Raw genomic sequence first — 17,798 nt, 5'->3', positions numbered from 1 at the left:
AACTGAGCGACTTAGCCTGCAGGCAGGGGCTCGGGGAGGGGAAAGTGAAAGTCGCTCAGTCGTATCTGACTCTTTGAGACCCCATGGACTATAAAGTCTGTGGAATTCTCCAGGCCAGGACACTGGAGTGGGTAGAGGGAGGTAGTAACAGGCCCAGAGTCATTGCGGGAGGAAGAAGAGACAGTGGCAATGGGCACACTGTACGGATGCCACTGAACTGGACACTTACAGATGGTTAAACGGTAAATGTTATGCTGTGTATGTTTTACCACAATTTAAGAGAAAAGATAAGGCAGGACTCAGCTAGGGTGGCTCAGGAAACAGTGGGAGACAGAGCCCGTAGGGCACGGGGCTGCCCCTGGAGAAGGCAGAGCACAGGGGAAACCCAGGCCTGGAGGGTCCGGGCAGAGGGTGAGAACACGCAAGGAGTGTGTGTGTGTTGCGTGTGTGTGCGTGTGCGCTCGCACGCGCGCGCATGCATGCCTAAGATGCTGGGAGAAACCCAGGTGAGGTCTACAGAAGGCCTGAGCTAAACATTAAATGCGGGATTACAGCTGCCAGTTGTCACCGATTCCCTGAGTTCTGCCGAGAAGGGGCTCACCGGGGATGACAGGCAGAGGCTGAAACTGACCCTGGGGTGAGAGCCACACCTGTGGCCGGAGGAGAGTGGGCAGGAGGGCGCCCCAGCAGCCAGGCCGTGCTCAGGGCTGGGCTCAGGCTGACGGGAGACGGCCCGGGGCGCCTCTGTGACAGACAGGGGCGGGGCCCGAGCGGGACGGGGCCGCAGACGCCGAGGGTCTGGTCTGTAGCCTCCCTGAGAGCCGGGGCCACCTCTGCTCCTCGTCACTGTCCTGGCCGCCTCCCCGTGCTCCGACAACCCTGGTGGTCAGCAAACATTTGCTGTGAACTGGCGCCTGGCTCGCCGAGCTGTTTCCTCCCCTTATTGTGGGCATCAGGAGAAGATACAGCACCAAACACGTGGCAGAAACAAGACGGATGAAAGCTGAGTTTCTGAACCAGGAGAATTCAGAGACTAAGAGAAAGAACTCTGGTACCTTCTTGCTGCACTTTTATCCTTCAACAAACGGGCAAGAGGGGTATGCGTTCCTGGTTGTGTCCAACTCTCTCTCTCTGTGACCCCAAGAACTGCAGCCCACCAGGCTCCTCTGACCATGTAAATTTCCAGGCAAGAATACTGGAGTGGGTTGCCATTTCCTTCACCAGGGGGTCTTCCCGACCCAGGGATCAAACTCACATCTCACATCCCCTGCACTGGCAGGTGGATTCTTTACCAACAGTGCCACCTGGGAAGCATGAAGCTCCTCTAAATAGATGCTAGTTCATTTTCAAGCAGTAAAAAATGATCGCTCGTATGGCAAGATGCTCAACTGTATCGGAAAATAAACTGCTTTGAATTTAGGCTGCAGTACTGCATTTTCACAAAACGGGGGCAAGACACACATTTTTAACTGCTATTCCAAAGTCAATTTCTAAAAACTCAGATAAGTTCTCCCAACAATGGGACAACTTCTTTCCGCAAAGGCCTAACACTTATTAGCAGTTCTAAATTTCTGTCCCATGGTCTCCAATGAATTGTTATTAAGCCCTGGTTGTTTCATTACATCTTTGACTTCTCCAGAGGTCTGTCTTTTCTAAAGCAAGGAGAATGGCTTCAGGAAACAAAGTCCATGATTTATGAGCCACCTAAAAAATTCGCTCTCTTCACGTTACACTTCTACCTTCCAGACCAAAAATATTAAAAGAAAGGGCTAATTCAGAGAAATCTTTGAATGAGCAAGACTACATTTGAATGAACAAGGCTACATTCAGCCTCATTGTTAAAAAAAAAAAAAAAACAAAGATAGGAAATACCATTTTCCACTAAGGTGAGGTGGGACAGGCACCTCCTGTACTCTGGCGGGAGAGTTCACGGGGCCGCCTCTTGGACGGTATCTGTACAGGGTTCTTGAAAACGCGTGGCCTTTGATCAGTACCTCCCTTCTTTGATTCCAGCTTAAGGAGAGGTTCAAAGGTGTGAACGACAAAAGATTTACATTAAAGCACAGTTTACAACAGCTGAAAACCAGGGGAATATAAACAGTATAATTAATAAATGCTTCTTGAGGCTCAGATGGTAAAGCGTCTGCCTACAATGCGGGAGACCCGGGTTCAACCCCTGGGTCGGGAAGATCTCCTGGAGAAGGAAATGGCAACACATCCGGTATTCTTGCCTGGAAAATCCCATGGACAGAGGAGTCTGTAGGCTATAGTCCATGGGGTCACAAAGAGTTAGACACGACTGAGCGACTTCATTTTCACTTTTCACTTTCTATTTCCATTAAAGTCAGGAACAAGACAAATACGCTTGCTCACACCACCACATATTAACATCTTACTGGACTTTTTAGTCATCTCAGGAAAAAGACACTAGAGGTATAAGAACTAGAAACAAAGAGGTGGGATTACCTTTACATGCAGCTCTAATGAATAGCTAGGACATTAAAAGAATCAGCTGCAAAACTACTGCCAACAATAAGACAATTCAGTAAGGAAGCAGGATGTGAAAGCGAAGCACAGAAGTCACCAACCTCCACATAAACCATTTACAGCTACTTAGAAGACAACGGAAAAGGAGACCCCAATTTACAATAGCAACGGCAATAGAATATTTGGGCACACACTAAGAAACGTGCAAAACCCTACATGAGGGAAACTTAAAAACACCCCTAAAGGAAATGAAAGTGGTCTTAAACAGAAAGACACTACACTCTTAGATGAGGGGATTCAAACATCCTCAAGATGCCAATCCTCTCTAGACATTTTTTAAATTTAATGGAATCACAGCAAATAAATCAGCAGCTTTTTTTTTTTTTTTTTGCAATGAAATGAACCAATTCAAAGTTCCTATTGTTTGTAATAAAATCATTATTGTTGTGAGTAATTTTAGTATGATACAGCAATAGAATGATATCAGAAATCAAGATTTTCAGTGTAAGATAAAGATACAACTATGAAAATTCAAGAAACACGTGAAAACATCATAATGTTATAAAAGCACAGCTAAAATATACACATATATATTCTAGAATATATGTCCATATTCTGGCTCCCTCCATCGAACATACCTAAAAGCAACAGCAGGCCAGTAGCAGTGAGAAGTCCCTAGTGCCCTGATTTTGGTCTCTAATATTATTCCCCACTGAAAGGAATCATGGCTCTTTGAAAAATGGCTAATTCCAAGTCTGGGGGGAGGAGGGACATCTTACTGTGCCAGAAACCAGTAGACAAAAATGACACCGTGCCAAAAAATACACAGCAGCTCTCCCAAATATCAGACAATGCTTAAAACTATGCATCTGCACAGAAGAAGGAATATGGTTTTTGTAGAGTAAAACACACTGATATCAAGGAAACGCATAATGGTAGTCACAAAAGAAAAAGCAAAAAGACCTTTCGTTTTCACCATTTGAGGGAAACTGGTAACTCAAAGGCAAAGATTTAAGCTTCTCCTCACTTTCCAGTAGGAGCTACATGTCAGGATAACCAAATAGGCCCCTTTGGCAAGAAATGGCTCTGCTCTTAGAAGGATGCCAGATCAAACGCTGAAATCTCCAGTGAAACTGTTGACTCGGACAAGGATCATCAAGCGGTGCTTAAAGCACCGGCACGCGGTTGATGGGAAGAGATGCTGCAGGGGGCCAAGAGAGCCTTGCAGACGGTCACGAGCACTTCTGAACTGCGGGCAAACACCGGGCACTGGAGAGACGGACGTGTCACCGCCTCCTACGGCACAGGGGCAGAATGAGGCCTCCCATCCTCTCATCACACACAGCACGCACCTCGCCCAATAGGCACGCTGTCTCCGGAGTTACACAGCATCACTTTTGATACAGTCTGTCCCAGAAAAGGTTTCCACTTTCAGCAGCTACCGGGAATCAGGGGATATTTCACAAGGCAAGCTCCTTGGCTAATCTAACAAGTCATACAATTTGCTGTGGTTTATGGCACTCCCAGACTAGTAGTGACCCCAGGGGTCTTGCAGAAGCAAAGACAAATCCCTGCTGGAGAAGATAGCTTCATCCTAGGTTTTAGTTTATTTCAAATGTTTGAGTAGAATGACCAGCATACACTAAAGAGTAATCAGGGACATAAGGAAGTAAGACATCATGAGCAACATGTGACAAGGACTTCAGATACTGGTATTATCTGACACGGACTACAAAGCTGCTGGGCTGACTACAAGACGTGACATCTGCAAAAGAATAGGCAACTATAAAAAATCACACAGCGGATTAGAAACAGAACTTCCATAAATGAAAAAAAGTATACCTGAAATCTAAAAATCTGTGACTGTGTTTTATGTTTCATTGATTTTCACTATATTTTATGAAAGTATGAGATGGGTTGAAAACTAAAAAGAAAACTGGTCCTTCACCATGGGTGACATGAAACTCCAATCAAGAACATAGCACCGTTTCACAAAAATGCTGAAAAATACAGATGAGGAGTAAAGAAAGATAGTAAATGAAAGCTTCCAATACCTATTTGATTAGAGCCGAAGCTGGATGGGGAGAGAAACTTAATATAGAGTTAACAATCAAAGAAACAATGGTGTATTTCCTTGGTTGTGCGGGAACTTTCCATACAACTGAGGAAATATAACAATCCAAGATTCAGAGTGAATTGCAAAAAAGACTGATAAAAAAGAAATCCATACTTGGAGACCTCGTAGTGGAATCACTGGAAAAAAAATCATTTTTTAAAAAAAATTTTGTACCACCAACTGACTTCGTTGGTGGTATACTGGATAAGAATCCGCCTGCCAGCCAGGGGACATGCGTTTGATCCCTGGTCTGGGTAGAGTCTATATGCCACGGGCGACTAAAGCCTGTGTGCCACAACTACTGAGCCGGTGCTTTGGAGCCAGTGCTCTGCAACAAGAGAAGCCACCTCAATGAGAAACCCGCACGCCGCAACTACAGAAAAGCCCATGCAGCAACGAAGACCCAGCATAGTCAAAATAAATAAATAATAATAATTTAAAAACCCAACCACGTCTTGGTCAAAATCAGAAAAGTGGCCAGAAATCACAATGCTTTCCAAAATAATGAATTTGGCTTCTCAATGCTGCTGCTGCTGCTAAGTCACTTCAGTCGTGTCTGACTCTGTGCGACCCCACAGACAGCCTCCTACCAGGCTCCTCTGTCCCTGGGATTCTCCAGGCAAGAACACTGGAGTAGGGTGCCATTGCCTTCTCAATGCTAATGGAAATGAAAAGGCAATGAAATGCTGTCTTCAATGCACTGAAGGAACGTAACAATCCACAGTTAGATACTCAGTGATAAAGTGTTTGCTGCCAGCAGATCCTTATTAAAGAAAATCCTAAATGATGAATTCAGACAAGAATTTGACCTCACAGGGAAAGTCTGAGATACAAAAAGGAATGAAGACTAAAAAGATGAAGTACATAGATCTAAACGGTTATCAACAGAACAAAACAGTAATGATGTTACGGAGGACTTAAAATGGTTGGGATTCAGACATCCAATGATGGAGAAGTCCACAGAGATGGCAGTAGCAGCTACCTCTTCTGAGGCATAACTGACATATTATATTAGTTTCAGGTGTATAACAAGTTGTTCAGTTGCAAAGTCATGTCCAACTCTTGGCAACCCCAAGGACTGTAGCACGCCAGGCTGCCTTGTCCTTCACTATCTCCTGGAGTTTGCTCAAATTCATGTCTACTGAGTTGGTGATGCCATCCAACCATCTCATCCTCTGCCACCCTCTTCTCCTCCTGCCCTCAATCTTTCCCAGCACCAGGATCTTTTCCAATGAGTTGGCTCTTTGCATTAGTATCTACTGAAAAATGATCACCACAATAAGTCTAGTTAATAGTTAACATCCCTCACCAGACATAGTTAAAGAATATTTTACTTCTTATGATGGGAACTTTGAAGATCTCGTCTCTTAGCAACTTTCAAATAGTCATCACAGTATTATTAACTGTAGTCACTGTGCTGTATATTACATCCCTACGACTTCTTTATTTTAACTGGAAGTTTGCACCATTTGACTTCCTTCACCCATTTCGCCCACGGCTCCACACCCCACCTCTGGCAACCGTTTTTTAAATTAACAAACTTTAAGGATTAGGTTTATAGAAAAACTGAATGTACGGAGTTCCCATAGCTCTCCCTCCCCTCCCCTAGTTTCTTCTATTACTGACACCTTGCAGTAATGTGACGTATTTCTTACAAGTGAAGAGCCAACACTGATGCCTCATTATTAACGAAAGACCATAGTAAGGATTCATTTTGTGTTGTACATTCTGTGGGTTTTGACAGACACAAACAGCCATGTGTTCACCACACGGAAACATACAGAGTAGTTCACTGCCTAAAACCTCCTGTGCTCTGTCTATTCATCCCCCTGTTCTCCCAACCCCTGGTCTTTTCACCGTCTCCCTAGTGTTGTCTTTTCCAGAACGTCGCATAGTAAGAACCATACAGAAATGCAGCCTTTTCAGGTTGGCTCTTTTCACTCAGTACTATGCGTTGAAGGTTCCTGCATGACTTTTCATGGCCTGGCAGCTCATTCCTTTGTACTGCTGAATGACATGCCATTATCTGGATGGTTTGTTTATCCATTCACCTACTGAAGGACATCTTGGTTGCTTCCAAGTTTTGGATATTATGAAAAAAGGGTGGCGTCGTTTTTTTAACCACCCCAAATTCTTGCACAAAATTATACAGTGCAACTAAGATGGCAAAACAAATGCCCATGGCCAACATCGACAAAAAATTAGGTGAAAATGTGTCCCCCAAAGACATGTGAGCATATGGGTTAGACCCCAGCAGCCACAGGCCGGTGTGCACTCAGTGTCTGTGGGGAAGATGTCGGAGAGAAGCAACGAGTGTTCTCCGCAGGTAAGAACTCCGAAACAACCAAAGAGCCGGGTGGACGCCCCTTGAGAACAGCAGAAAGCAGAAGGGGTCTGTACACCCCACAGCGGGTGAGGGCAAGGAGTCCACAGCCGGGACTGGAGGGGCCCTGGGAACCCTCGACATTCAGCAGCTGTAGCTTCCTCCCAGAACTAGGTCACACTCGGGACGACTGCTGGGCAGAGGATCCAGAGAGGACAGCAGGGAGAGAGGAGAGGAGCTGGAGAACGCAGGTCTGATATTAGCAGCAGAGACCAAACCAGGGTACTCAGGAGGTCAGGCACCATATTTTTGAAAATTTCACAAAAAAATAACTGGAGCTAAAGCTCCAGAGCCCCAGCTCCGCTTTACTTTCACACAAGCACCGGTGGGATCAAAGTCAAGTCCCACATGGAGTTCTTATAAGGAAAAAGCGAAAGGGGACTGAGCGACACCTACGCAGCAGTAAAAGCAAGACAGGGAGACACCCCACGAAGATGTGAAGAACTGCAGCCTAACATTTCAAGATGAGACAAAAGACACTAAAGGAATCACACACTGTGTCAAAGGGCTACATGAATATTAATAGGAAAGCTCAGAGGTAGGTAGTAACTCTGTAAAGAATTAAAAGAAGAAAATCATTTCAGAAATGAAGATTCACTGAAGAGAATACGAGAGCAAATAAACACAACATAAAATGCCTCACAGGTAACAGCACATAAAAAAGAGGGGGAAAAAAACGATTAAATAAAAAAGAAATGATAAAAACCCAGAGGGAGACAACAAATACCAAAAACAGGCAAAGAAGATTCAGTATGTGTACAACAGGAGTCTCCAGAGGAGTAAATGAAAGCAAGGGGACAGAACAAATCCTCAAAATAATAATAATCCAAGAGAAAGAGACTTGGTGTTATCCCTGTGAAAGAACACAGCACGTATGTGGGAAAGTCAACCCAGAATGATATACTCTGAAACCACTGAACTTTAAAGAAAAGGGGAAAAAAAAACTGTTCAGGCATCAAAGCAAACAGACCAAATAACCTGTAAGAGAAAAGAAAATCAAACTGACATCGGAGTCGGACAGCGGTACTTCATCGCAGAAGGAAATGGAGAACACCCTTGACATACACATGAAGAGGACACGTGAGCCAGGGACGCTCTACCGACGCTTGCGGAGGTCTGAGACAGAAGGCGCCCAGAGAGGACGCTCACCGCACAGCAAAGTACCGAGAAGCCGCGCAGAGACGGCGGTGAGCGTCGGCCGCGCTCCCGCGGAGGACTAGTGCAAGCAGGGATGCGGTGAGACAGCACAGGTTGTCACGGCCAGTGACTAGCTCTGACAAAGAAGACGGGTAAAGCTATTAAGAAAAAGGGTGGGGGGAGGGAGGCAATGAAAAGATGCACAAATTTTAACCTTTCAGTCATCGTACTGGTCACAATGTTGGTATTATTTGTTTGAAAATACACTCTGTATAATGTGGGATAAAAAGAAAGTCGCTCAGTTGTGTCTGAGACCCCATGGACTATGAAGTCCATGGAATTCTCCAGGCCAGAATACTGGAGTGGGTAGCCTTTCCCTTCTACAGGGGATCTTCCCAACCCAGGGATCGAACCCAGGTCTCCTGCATTGTAGGCGGATTCTTTACCAGCTGAGCCACCAGGGAAGCCCAATGTGGGATGAAGTAAATGAATAATTATCTGATATTTAAGTTCTATTTATTATCTCTGATGTCCCTGAGAACCAGAAATCTCCATGTGACTAAAAGGAGGTGTAAGACAGAAGTTAAATAAATGCCTGAACTTGAATGGAGAGTATTAGCAGGAAGTCCTGATGTGCTATGTCTTGAAAAAAAAAACACGTTATTTTCTAGTTCGGTCCACTGAAAAGTCCTGTAAACACTGACCATTCCAATAGCAAAGAGAATCCTGGCACTCAGACCGCGGTCTTGAAATACCATCCCCCACTGAAACAAAGCAGGGACTTCTTGGACAAATGGCCGATTCTAAAACTTGTACGGAAATGAAAAGAGCCAAGGCAATTCTGAAGAAAAAGCTGAGGGACTGAAGACTACTCGATACCAAGACCTGCTAGGGTGGATTAGCGCTTCCCAGACACAGCCCAGGCAAGCCCGTGGAACAAAACAGGGCCCAGAAGGGGGTCTGCACAGCGATGGTCCTTTATTCACAAAAAGATAACACCACAGTGAGTGAAGGAAGGGCGGCCTTTCCAACAAAGGCACTGTGCCAGGGAGCACAGTAAAAAGGGGAAAACAGAGAAACACGGAAAAGGAGCTGTGATCTCACAGCAGGCACAAAACTCGACGTGGACTGTACGGTTCAAGGTGAAAGGGCAAAGAAAGTTTTAGGAAAAACAACGTAAGGTAACATCTTCATTACTTGGTGGAAAGCAAAGATTTACTCAGCAGGCCAACGCACTGTCAAAGTGCTCATGTCTTTGAGAGTAAAAACTCAAGATACAGAGTAGAAGAGAATGTGCAGTTCCCATATCTACAAGGACCTACACCTGAACTCCAACAAATCTGTGTTTTTTTAAAATATCTTAACAATCCAATGAGAAAGAAAGGCCCAGAGACTTAAGCTTGCACTTCAGAAAAGAATATATCTGAGCAGATGATAAACCTACAAAGAGATGCTTACCTTCATTCGTCATCAGCTGGCTTTGAAACCAGCTCACCAGAATGGCTAAAATGAAGGACAAACTACAGTGGAACAAGGTATTTATAACACGTGTACAGCCAACAGAGAGTTCATATCCCGAATAAAGAAATCGTCAAAGACATTAAGTAAATGTCAGGCAGTCCCATGGGAAAGGACCAATAAACACTTGTAAGGGCACCTGGCCTCATGATAGAAATGAAAATGAAAGCGGCAGTGAGCCCCTACAATGAGATCCTGTTGCCCTGCGGTAAAGTAGGCATACAGATTGATATGATAAAATTGAGAGTCCAGAAATGAATTTTTACATTTATGGTCAATTGGTTTTTGATAAGGATACCAAGGCAACTGGCTTCCCAGGTGGCACGAGTGGTAAAGAACCTGTTGCCAGTGCAGGAGACGTAAGAGACTGGATTCCACTCCTGGGTGGGGAAGATCCCCTGGAGGAGAGCATGGCAACCCACTCCAGTATCACTGCCTGGAGAATCCCACGGATAGAGGAGCCTGGCGGGCTACAGCCCATGGGATCAGGAAGAGTCACACACGACTGAAGTGACAGCGTGCATACACGCACCTCAGCACGCTGCCCTAACGGCAGGAAGCAAAGAGGAAGTAAAGAGCCTCCTGACGAGGGCAAGAGAAGAGAGTCGAAAAGCTGGCTTAAAACTCAGCATTCAAAAAACTGAGATCATGGCATCTGGTCCCATCACTTCATGGCAAATAGATGAGGAAAAAGTGGAAACAGTGGCATATTTTATTTTCTTGGGTTCCCAAATCACTGTGGATGGTGACTGCAGCAATGAAATTAAAAGATGCTTGCTTCCTTCTTGGGAGAAAAGCTATCACAAGCCTAGACAGTGTATTAAAAAACAGTCCTCACTTTGCTGACTAAGGTCCATTTAGTCAAAGTTATGGTTTTTCCAGCAGTCACGTAGGGATGTGAGAGTTGAACCATAAAGAAAGTTGAGCGCTGAAGAATTGATGCTTTCGGAGTGTGGTGCTACAGAAGACTCTTAGAGATCCCTTGGACAGCAAGGAGATCAAACCAGTCAATCCTAAAAGAAATCAACCCTGAATATTCACTGGAAGGACTGATGCCAAAGCTCTAATACTTTGGCCACCTGATGTGAAGAGCTGACTCACTGGAAAAGACCCTGATGCTGGGGAAGACTGAAGGCAGGATGAGAAGGGGATGACCGAGGATGAGATGGATGGATGGCATCACCGACTCAATGGACACAAGTTTGAGCAAATTCTGGGACATAGTGAAGGACAGGGAGGACTGGCATGCCATATAGTCCACGGGGTCACAAAGACTCGGACATGACTTAGCGACTGACCAACAAAGAGGCGGAAAGCAAATCAGTGGCCGCCTGGAGCTGGGATAGGAGTGCGGGCTGATGGCAAATGAGCATAAGGGGCGATGGAAACATTCTAAAACTATTAATACATTGTGGTAATGACTGCACAACTCTCCATGTTAATTACAATAATACACATTTCCAATTATAATTAGTGAATTCTATAGTATGTAAGTTATGCCTCAATAAAACTTTTAAAAAGGCTATGATTTTAGAAAAAAGAAAGAAAAATCTATGGTCAGAGCTAAAATTATACTCAGAGGAGCACATAGTTTTAAGTTAAGTGAACTCTGTATATAATAACTGAGGGAAAAAAAAAGAAAAGAGGATAATTAAAAGTGGAAATGACATATATTGAAAAGGAAATAATCAGAAAAATAAGTGAACTCATAAGGAGACAGCACCACCTCAGAGGTAGGAGAAATTAAGAGATTCATTACAGAGCACAGTGTGTGAGTTAACACGTGACCCGGCCTAACCTGGCCTCACAAGGGGGGATCTGCAGATTCATCCCTGAGCAAAGCACTAGGCCCAGCCAAGTTCCGCCGCAACCTTTCACCCTGAGCCACGGACGGTGAGGTGCATCTGTTCTCCCACAGTTGATGTCTGCTATCATACAACCTCTGTGAGAGAGGGCGTGAGAGAGTGGTGTATAGTTCTCTAGACAGCATTCAGGAAAGAGCGCAAAGTGCCAGGACGGACACTTTAGATTTGATACAGTACAGCAGTTTACAGAAAGGGAAGAAAACCACGCCCAGCTTCACGCAGTAAACGTGGAGGCAGAGAGTAACGAAAACTAAATCCAACACAGCACGCAGCGAAGCCACACTGCGACGGCGCCGAGGTTCCTCCCAGTATTCATCAACACGGCAGTTATTAAAGTCACATCTTAAGGAGGGAAACCATACGGCATCTGATAAAATCCAGCAGCGGCTCTCGGACATGACCCGCCAGCCACGGTGATACGGAAACAGCGATGCAAAATGTGGACCGTGGGGCAGCAGCACGCTGGGGCAACGTGATTTACTGGAAACCAAGAGATAAGCAAGCCTTCCTCAGCGATCAGTGCAAAGAAATAGAGGAAAACAACAGAATGGGAAAGACTAGAGATCTCTTCAAGAAAATTAGAGATACCAAGGGGACATTTCACGCAAAGATGGGCTCGACAAAGGACAGAAATGATATGGACCTAACAGAAGCAGAAGATATTAAGAAAAGGTGGCAAGAATACACAGAAGAACTGTACAAAAAAGATCTTCATGACCCAGATAATCACAATGGTGTGATCACTCATCTAGAGCCAGACATCCTGGAATGTGAAGTTAAGTGGGCCTTAGAAAGCATCACTACGAACAAAGCTAGTGGAGGTGATGGAATTCCAGTTGAATTCCAGAATTCAAATTCTGAAAGATGATGCTGTGAAAGTGCTACACTCAATATGCCAGCAAATTTGGAAAACTCAGCAGTGGCCACAGGACTGGAAAAGGTCAGTTTTAATCCCAATCCCAAAGAAAGGCAATGCCAAAGAATGCTCAAACTACCGCACAATTGCACTCATCTCACACGCTAGTAAAGTAATGCTCAAAATTCTCCAAGCCAGGCTTCAGCAATACATGAACCGTGAACTTCCTGATGTTCAAGCTGGTTTTAGAAAAGGCAGAGGAACCAGAGATCAAATTGCCAACATCCGCTGGATCATGGAAAAAGCAAGAGAGTTCCAGAAAAACATCCATTTCTGCTTTATTGACTATGCCAAAGCCTTTGACTGTGTGGATCACAATAAACTGTGGAAAATTCTGAAAGAGATGGGAATACCAGACCACTTGACCTGCCTCTTGAGAAATCTGTATTCAGGTCAGGAAGCAACAGTTAGAACTGGACATGGAACAACAGACTGGTTCCAAATAGGAAAACGAGTACGTCAAGGCTGTATATTATCACCCTGCTTATTTAACTTCTATGCAGAGTACATCATGAGAAACGCTGGACTGGAAGAAACACAAGCTGGAATCAAGATTGCCAGGAGAAATATCAATAACCTCAGATATGCAGATGACACCACCCTTATGGCAGAAAGTGAAGAGGAACTCAAAAGCCTCTTGATGAACGTGAAAGTGGAGAGTGAAAAAGTTGGCTTAAAGCTCAACATTCAGAAAACGAAGACCATGGCATCCGGTCCCATCACTTCATGGGAAATAGATGGGGAAACAGTGGAAACAGTGTCAGGCTTTATTTTTGGGGGCTCCAAAATCACTGCAGATGGTGATTGCAGCCATGAAATTAAAAGACGCTTACTCCTTGGAAGAAAAGTTATGACCAACCCAGATAGCATATTCAAAAGCAGAGACATTACTTTGCCAACAAAGGTCCATCTAGTCAAGGCTATGGTTTTTCCTGTGGTCATGTATGGATGTGAGAGTTGGACTGTGAAGAAGGCTGAGCGCCGAAGAATTGATGCTTTTGAACTGTGGTGTTGGAGAAGACTCTTGAGAGTCCCTTGGTCTGCAAGGAGATCCAACCAGTCCATTCTGAAGGAGATCAGCCCTGGGATTTCTTTGGAGGGAATGATGCTGAAGCTGAAACTCCAATACTTTGGCCACCTCATGCGAAGAGCTGACTCACTGGAAAAGACTCTGATGCTGGGAGGGATTGGGGGCAGGAGGAGAAGGGGACGACAAAGGATGAGATCGCTGGATGGCATAACTGACGCGATGGACGTGAGTCTCAGTGAACTCCAGGAGTTGGTGATGGACAGGGAGGCCTGGCGTGCTGCGATTCCTGGGGACGCAAAGAGTCGGACACAACTGAGCGACTGAACTGAACTGAACTGAGGGCCGTTTTCACGAGAAATGAGGAAAAGCTGAAGCCGTTCACCCAAATGGGAGACCACAGGGGGCACGCTCTCACCTCTGATATCTGTGGGTTACTGGTCCCGGCTGAAAGCAAAATAAAACTAAGAGCACCAGTATTTGCTGGTACAGATACCGGAAGAGAAAAATACCTAATTACAAATGACAGGACCATATATACGGATGCTAATAAAAACATTACTAAGATTAATAAGAAAATTTGGTGACAGAGTAAGAAAGTATTAAAAAACCAACAGCTTTTCACTGTTGGTTAATAAGAACGAATTAGAAGCATAAATGGAAAAAACACAACGCAAGAATGACAAGACCTAGAGAGCACTTGGGAGGAAATTTAACGCAAGGGTAAAGAATCCCAGGAAAAATCATAAAACCTTATGAAAAGTCAGAAAACAAGAGCTGAAAAAGCAGGGCAGCGTGCCATTGTCCTAGATGGGTAGAGTATCATAAAAACAGAATTCCGCCAGTAATTATATCGTTAATGTAATTCCAGTCAATTCCTATTTTTTTCTGAACCAGACGAAAGTTGCTCTGACATGCTTACAGAGGCACTAATGTTTTAGAACAGCCAGGAAAGACTCACCACACAAGAGTGATGAGGGGTACGGCTTGGCCAGGGTGAGATTCGGGCTAAGTGGGTGTGTCTTTCTGGGCACGGGAAGGGAAGGGAAGGGGTCGACCTGGCAGGGCACAGCCTCGTGGGCAGGGGCCGACCTCCAGCCAGGACAGGCCCTGGGGACAGCTCCTGCGCCAGAAGGCTCAGCACAGCGGTGGGAAGCCTGTCCACCCCGGACAGCTGCGGATTCTGGCCAGGCCTCTGCAGGGCCCTGGGAGCAGGGACAGCAGGCGGCCCTTCACTCGCTCCCAGGGGTCCCGCTGGTGGGGGAGGCGCTGGCTCCAGCAGAGAAGGCCCTGGGGTTTTCTGGATGGGGCACCCCCAGAACCTAGAGCAGGGCTGGTGTGGGGGTGTTCCACACGGTGTCCATGAATGGCTGAACAGCACCAGAAAGGCATGCTATTGAGGAGGGAAGACTCCTCCAGAAGGACTTACTAGGCACGCTATCTGCTACACAGCTAAACGAAATGCAAGCCAGACACAAACTCTGCAGAAGGCAGTGAGACGAGAGCCTGGATCCCTAGCAAGTGAGGGGTCAGAAGTACATCCATGAATCCATCAATCCCTCCCTCCACCCACTCTTCCACGCCCTCCATCCATCCACCCTCCCCCACACACTCCTCTCTGGCTCCAGTCACCCTCTCTCCCCCACCCCTCTCCACTGACCCTCTCTCCGTCCACCACCCCCCTCTCTGTCCTCCCTTCCTTTCCTCCATCCATTCTTCCTCATCCACCCTCTCTCCCTATACATCTATACTGAGCTCCGGCTCTCTGCCCTGCAACGCGGAAGGCGTGGGAACACAGCTGTAAAGATGACGAGCTCCCTGCTGCGAGTTCACACACGAGGAAAATTCACCGCAGAAGACCCGCTGTCAGGAATTTAAGGTATGAAAATGTTTGACGCTTTACTACACTAGTCTCATATGTTAGCAAACATAGAGCTTTTCAGAGGTTCATGTTCGACTTTGGGGCCCTTACCTTGCTTCCCCAGTAAGATTTTATGTACTTTGACCTCAAAATCTCCTAGAGAAGCACTTTCAGGGACTGAATACCCCCCAGACAGAAAGGGGTGGCTGGGCTGTTTTGGGGGGAAACTTGAAGCAAAGAGCACTGTTCCCTGACTAACCTCAAGCAGGAAACCCCGGGTAGAGGTAATCCCCAAGTGACCCAGAAGGAGAAAGTCCGTAAAAGACTATTGCTATCGTCCTTACTTCTCCAGCACCAGAACAATGAAGAGGTTCTACCATAGTTTTTACAATTACTCTACTTGCAGTAACTCCTTTCTGGATTTCCAGAGGTCTAAGACAAACGAAAGAGGAGAATTACTTGAAAGAAAACTGGCTAGCTGAATTACAACGAACAGGAAAAGATTTAAGTCTTTGCTCTGTGTGTGTTAAGTATTTTACACCCGTAATGTACTCACGATTACATTTTCATCGTAAACAGCTCTGTAATTTGAAATATTAGTTGGTTAAGTTAGTGGCATTCAACCTGAAAAAACTCAATAAAGAAAAAAAAAATAACCCTACAGAATTTAAACACAGCAAAAGTATAAGAAGCTAGCAAACCATCAGAACGTTGCTCCTTACCCCTAGGTGGGCAAACTTTAACTTTCACAAGATGAATAATAAAAATTACCTTTTAAAGACGGTAGTTTTTGAAGTTCTCTGTTATTGCTGGCGCTAAGCCTGGAAGAGTTTTGCCGTCTGTCTCTCTTCACTATGGGCTGAGGGGCTGGTACTTTTATTTTACTAGACGCTGCAGACGGGGCAGCAATAAGGCTGTTTTTCCTGCTGGGAATCTGTTTCCAAAATGAAGACAAAAACAAATATGTATGTCAAACAGCTGTAGTTTATAGCACAATTAGAAAGGGAAAAATACACATGAAAAAGGCAAGTTTTGCTCGGGGCAGTCTCTTTCACACTACTAGAAAACAACTCAATCGCTCACAAGCCGCTGGAGTCTGTGGTTACATCCCACCCCAGCGATGCTCTTTTTCTGGAGATTTCACAGATACACCTAATTCCCTGCATCTTCTTTCGAACTTCTGACTATAGGGCTGATGTATATACATAGGTTGATGACAGTGACCCTTGAAAAACGCTCATATCCTAATTTCTGGAACCTATGAAAACGTTTCCTCACTTGGCAAAAGGGACTTTTGCCCACTCTTAGGTATATAGCCAAATGAACTGAAAAAGTGGTGTGAAGCAAAACCTTGCACACCAGTGTTCACAGCTGCACTGTTCACAACAACCAAAGGCAGGAAAGCCCACGTGTCTCTCAAACGATAACACACAATATGGCATATCCACACATCGGAGTATTACTCGGCCACGAAAAGCAGTGCCGTACAGAGACAGGCTGCAAGACAGATGGACCTTGAAAACACCATGTGCAATGAAAGAAGCCAGCCACAAAAGGCCATATATTGTATGATCCCATCTGTAAGAAGCAACCAGAACAGGAAAATCCACGGAGAGACGGCAGGTGAGTGGCTGTCAGGGCCTGGCAGTGGGGGAGGTGAAAAGCGAAGGCTCGACGCTTAGGGGCTTCCCTTCGGGGGTGAGGACAGTGTCTGCAACTAGACGGTGGTGACGGCTGCACAGCACGGTGAGCGTACAGAGCGTCACTCGGGGTACGTTTCGTGTTGAGTATCTTTTACCACATACAAAAAAGGATGTCATCTGTTCCTTTTTGGCTTGTTTACGGAACCCCCTGCCCTCACCCCAGGCAGAACCAGGAGCTTCTTTGTCCTGTGATCCTCCACTGACCTCTAAACAGGGTCTGGGGCTGGGACGGTGGTCTCCCCTCCAAAAGAAGACTGGCAGCTCTTGGACTTTTGAACTGTGAACGCCAGCGCATGTCAAGGACAGTGCCAGTCATGTACAAGGGAGGAACCGGTGTGGAAGAGAGAGAAACACGCCACAGCCGCTAACCCAGCGCTCCCAAAGGGCCTTCATCCTTCCAGATGGACTCACTCACAGCAACCCTGGAGTCGCGGGCGTGCACGTCCAAGGCTGCTCTGGGCTCTGGCGAGAGAAGGCGCTCGAGTCGGCTCAACAGTCAGTGACAGACAACGGGCTGCTTCCTCGGTTCAGGTGTTTACACGCAAAATAAAAACTCGATTGTCCGTCTCGGAATTACAAGAAATTTTTCTAAAGAAGAACGATACTGTCTAAGCTACTTGACTTGGGTAAGATCTAAGCAGACTAACTTCTTCCTTCTTTGCCACTCCAGGAAAGGAGGTGATGGGCAGTTTCGTTTTTACGTATTCACTCAGTGAGGCGAGAGGTGCTCCAAGACTGGCTTCAGCCTCGTTTGTTTTGGATCAGTGATGGGAAACGATCATCGT

General features: G+C 45.7%; 1 protein-coding gene across 4 annotated transcripts in view; it reads right to left on the bottom strand.

The window, feature by feature from the left end:
- PPP2R5C (protein phosphatase 2 regulatory subunit B'gamma) overlaps positions 1-17,798 on the bottom strand; it is a 139,406-nt gene that overhangs the window by 105,808 nt on the left and 15,800 nt on the right. For all 4 annotated transcript variants that reach the window (XM_070357994.1, XM_070357998.1, XM_070357997.1 and 1 more), the window contains exon 3: positions 16,082-16,244. In XM_070357994.1, coding sequence (XP_070214095.1) covers positions 16,082-16,244 — 163 coding nt within the window. The remainder of the gene's footprint in view (positions 1-16,081; positions 16,245-17,798) is intronic.

This window comes from Bos mutus, chromosome 21 (genome assembly GCF_027580195.1).
Source record: "Bos mutus isolate GX-2022 chromosome 21, NWIPB_WYAK_1.1, whole genome shotgun sequence".
Taxonomy (NCBI): domain Eukaryota; kingdom Metazoa; phylum Chordata; class Mammalia; order Artiodactyla; family Bovidae; genus Bos; species Bos mutus.
This window is presented reverse-complemented; position numbering and strand designations above follow the sequence as displayed.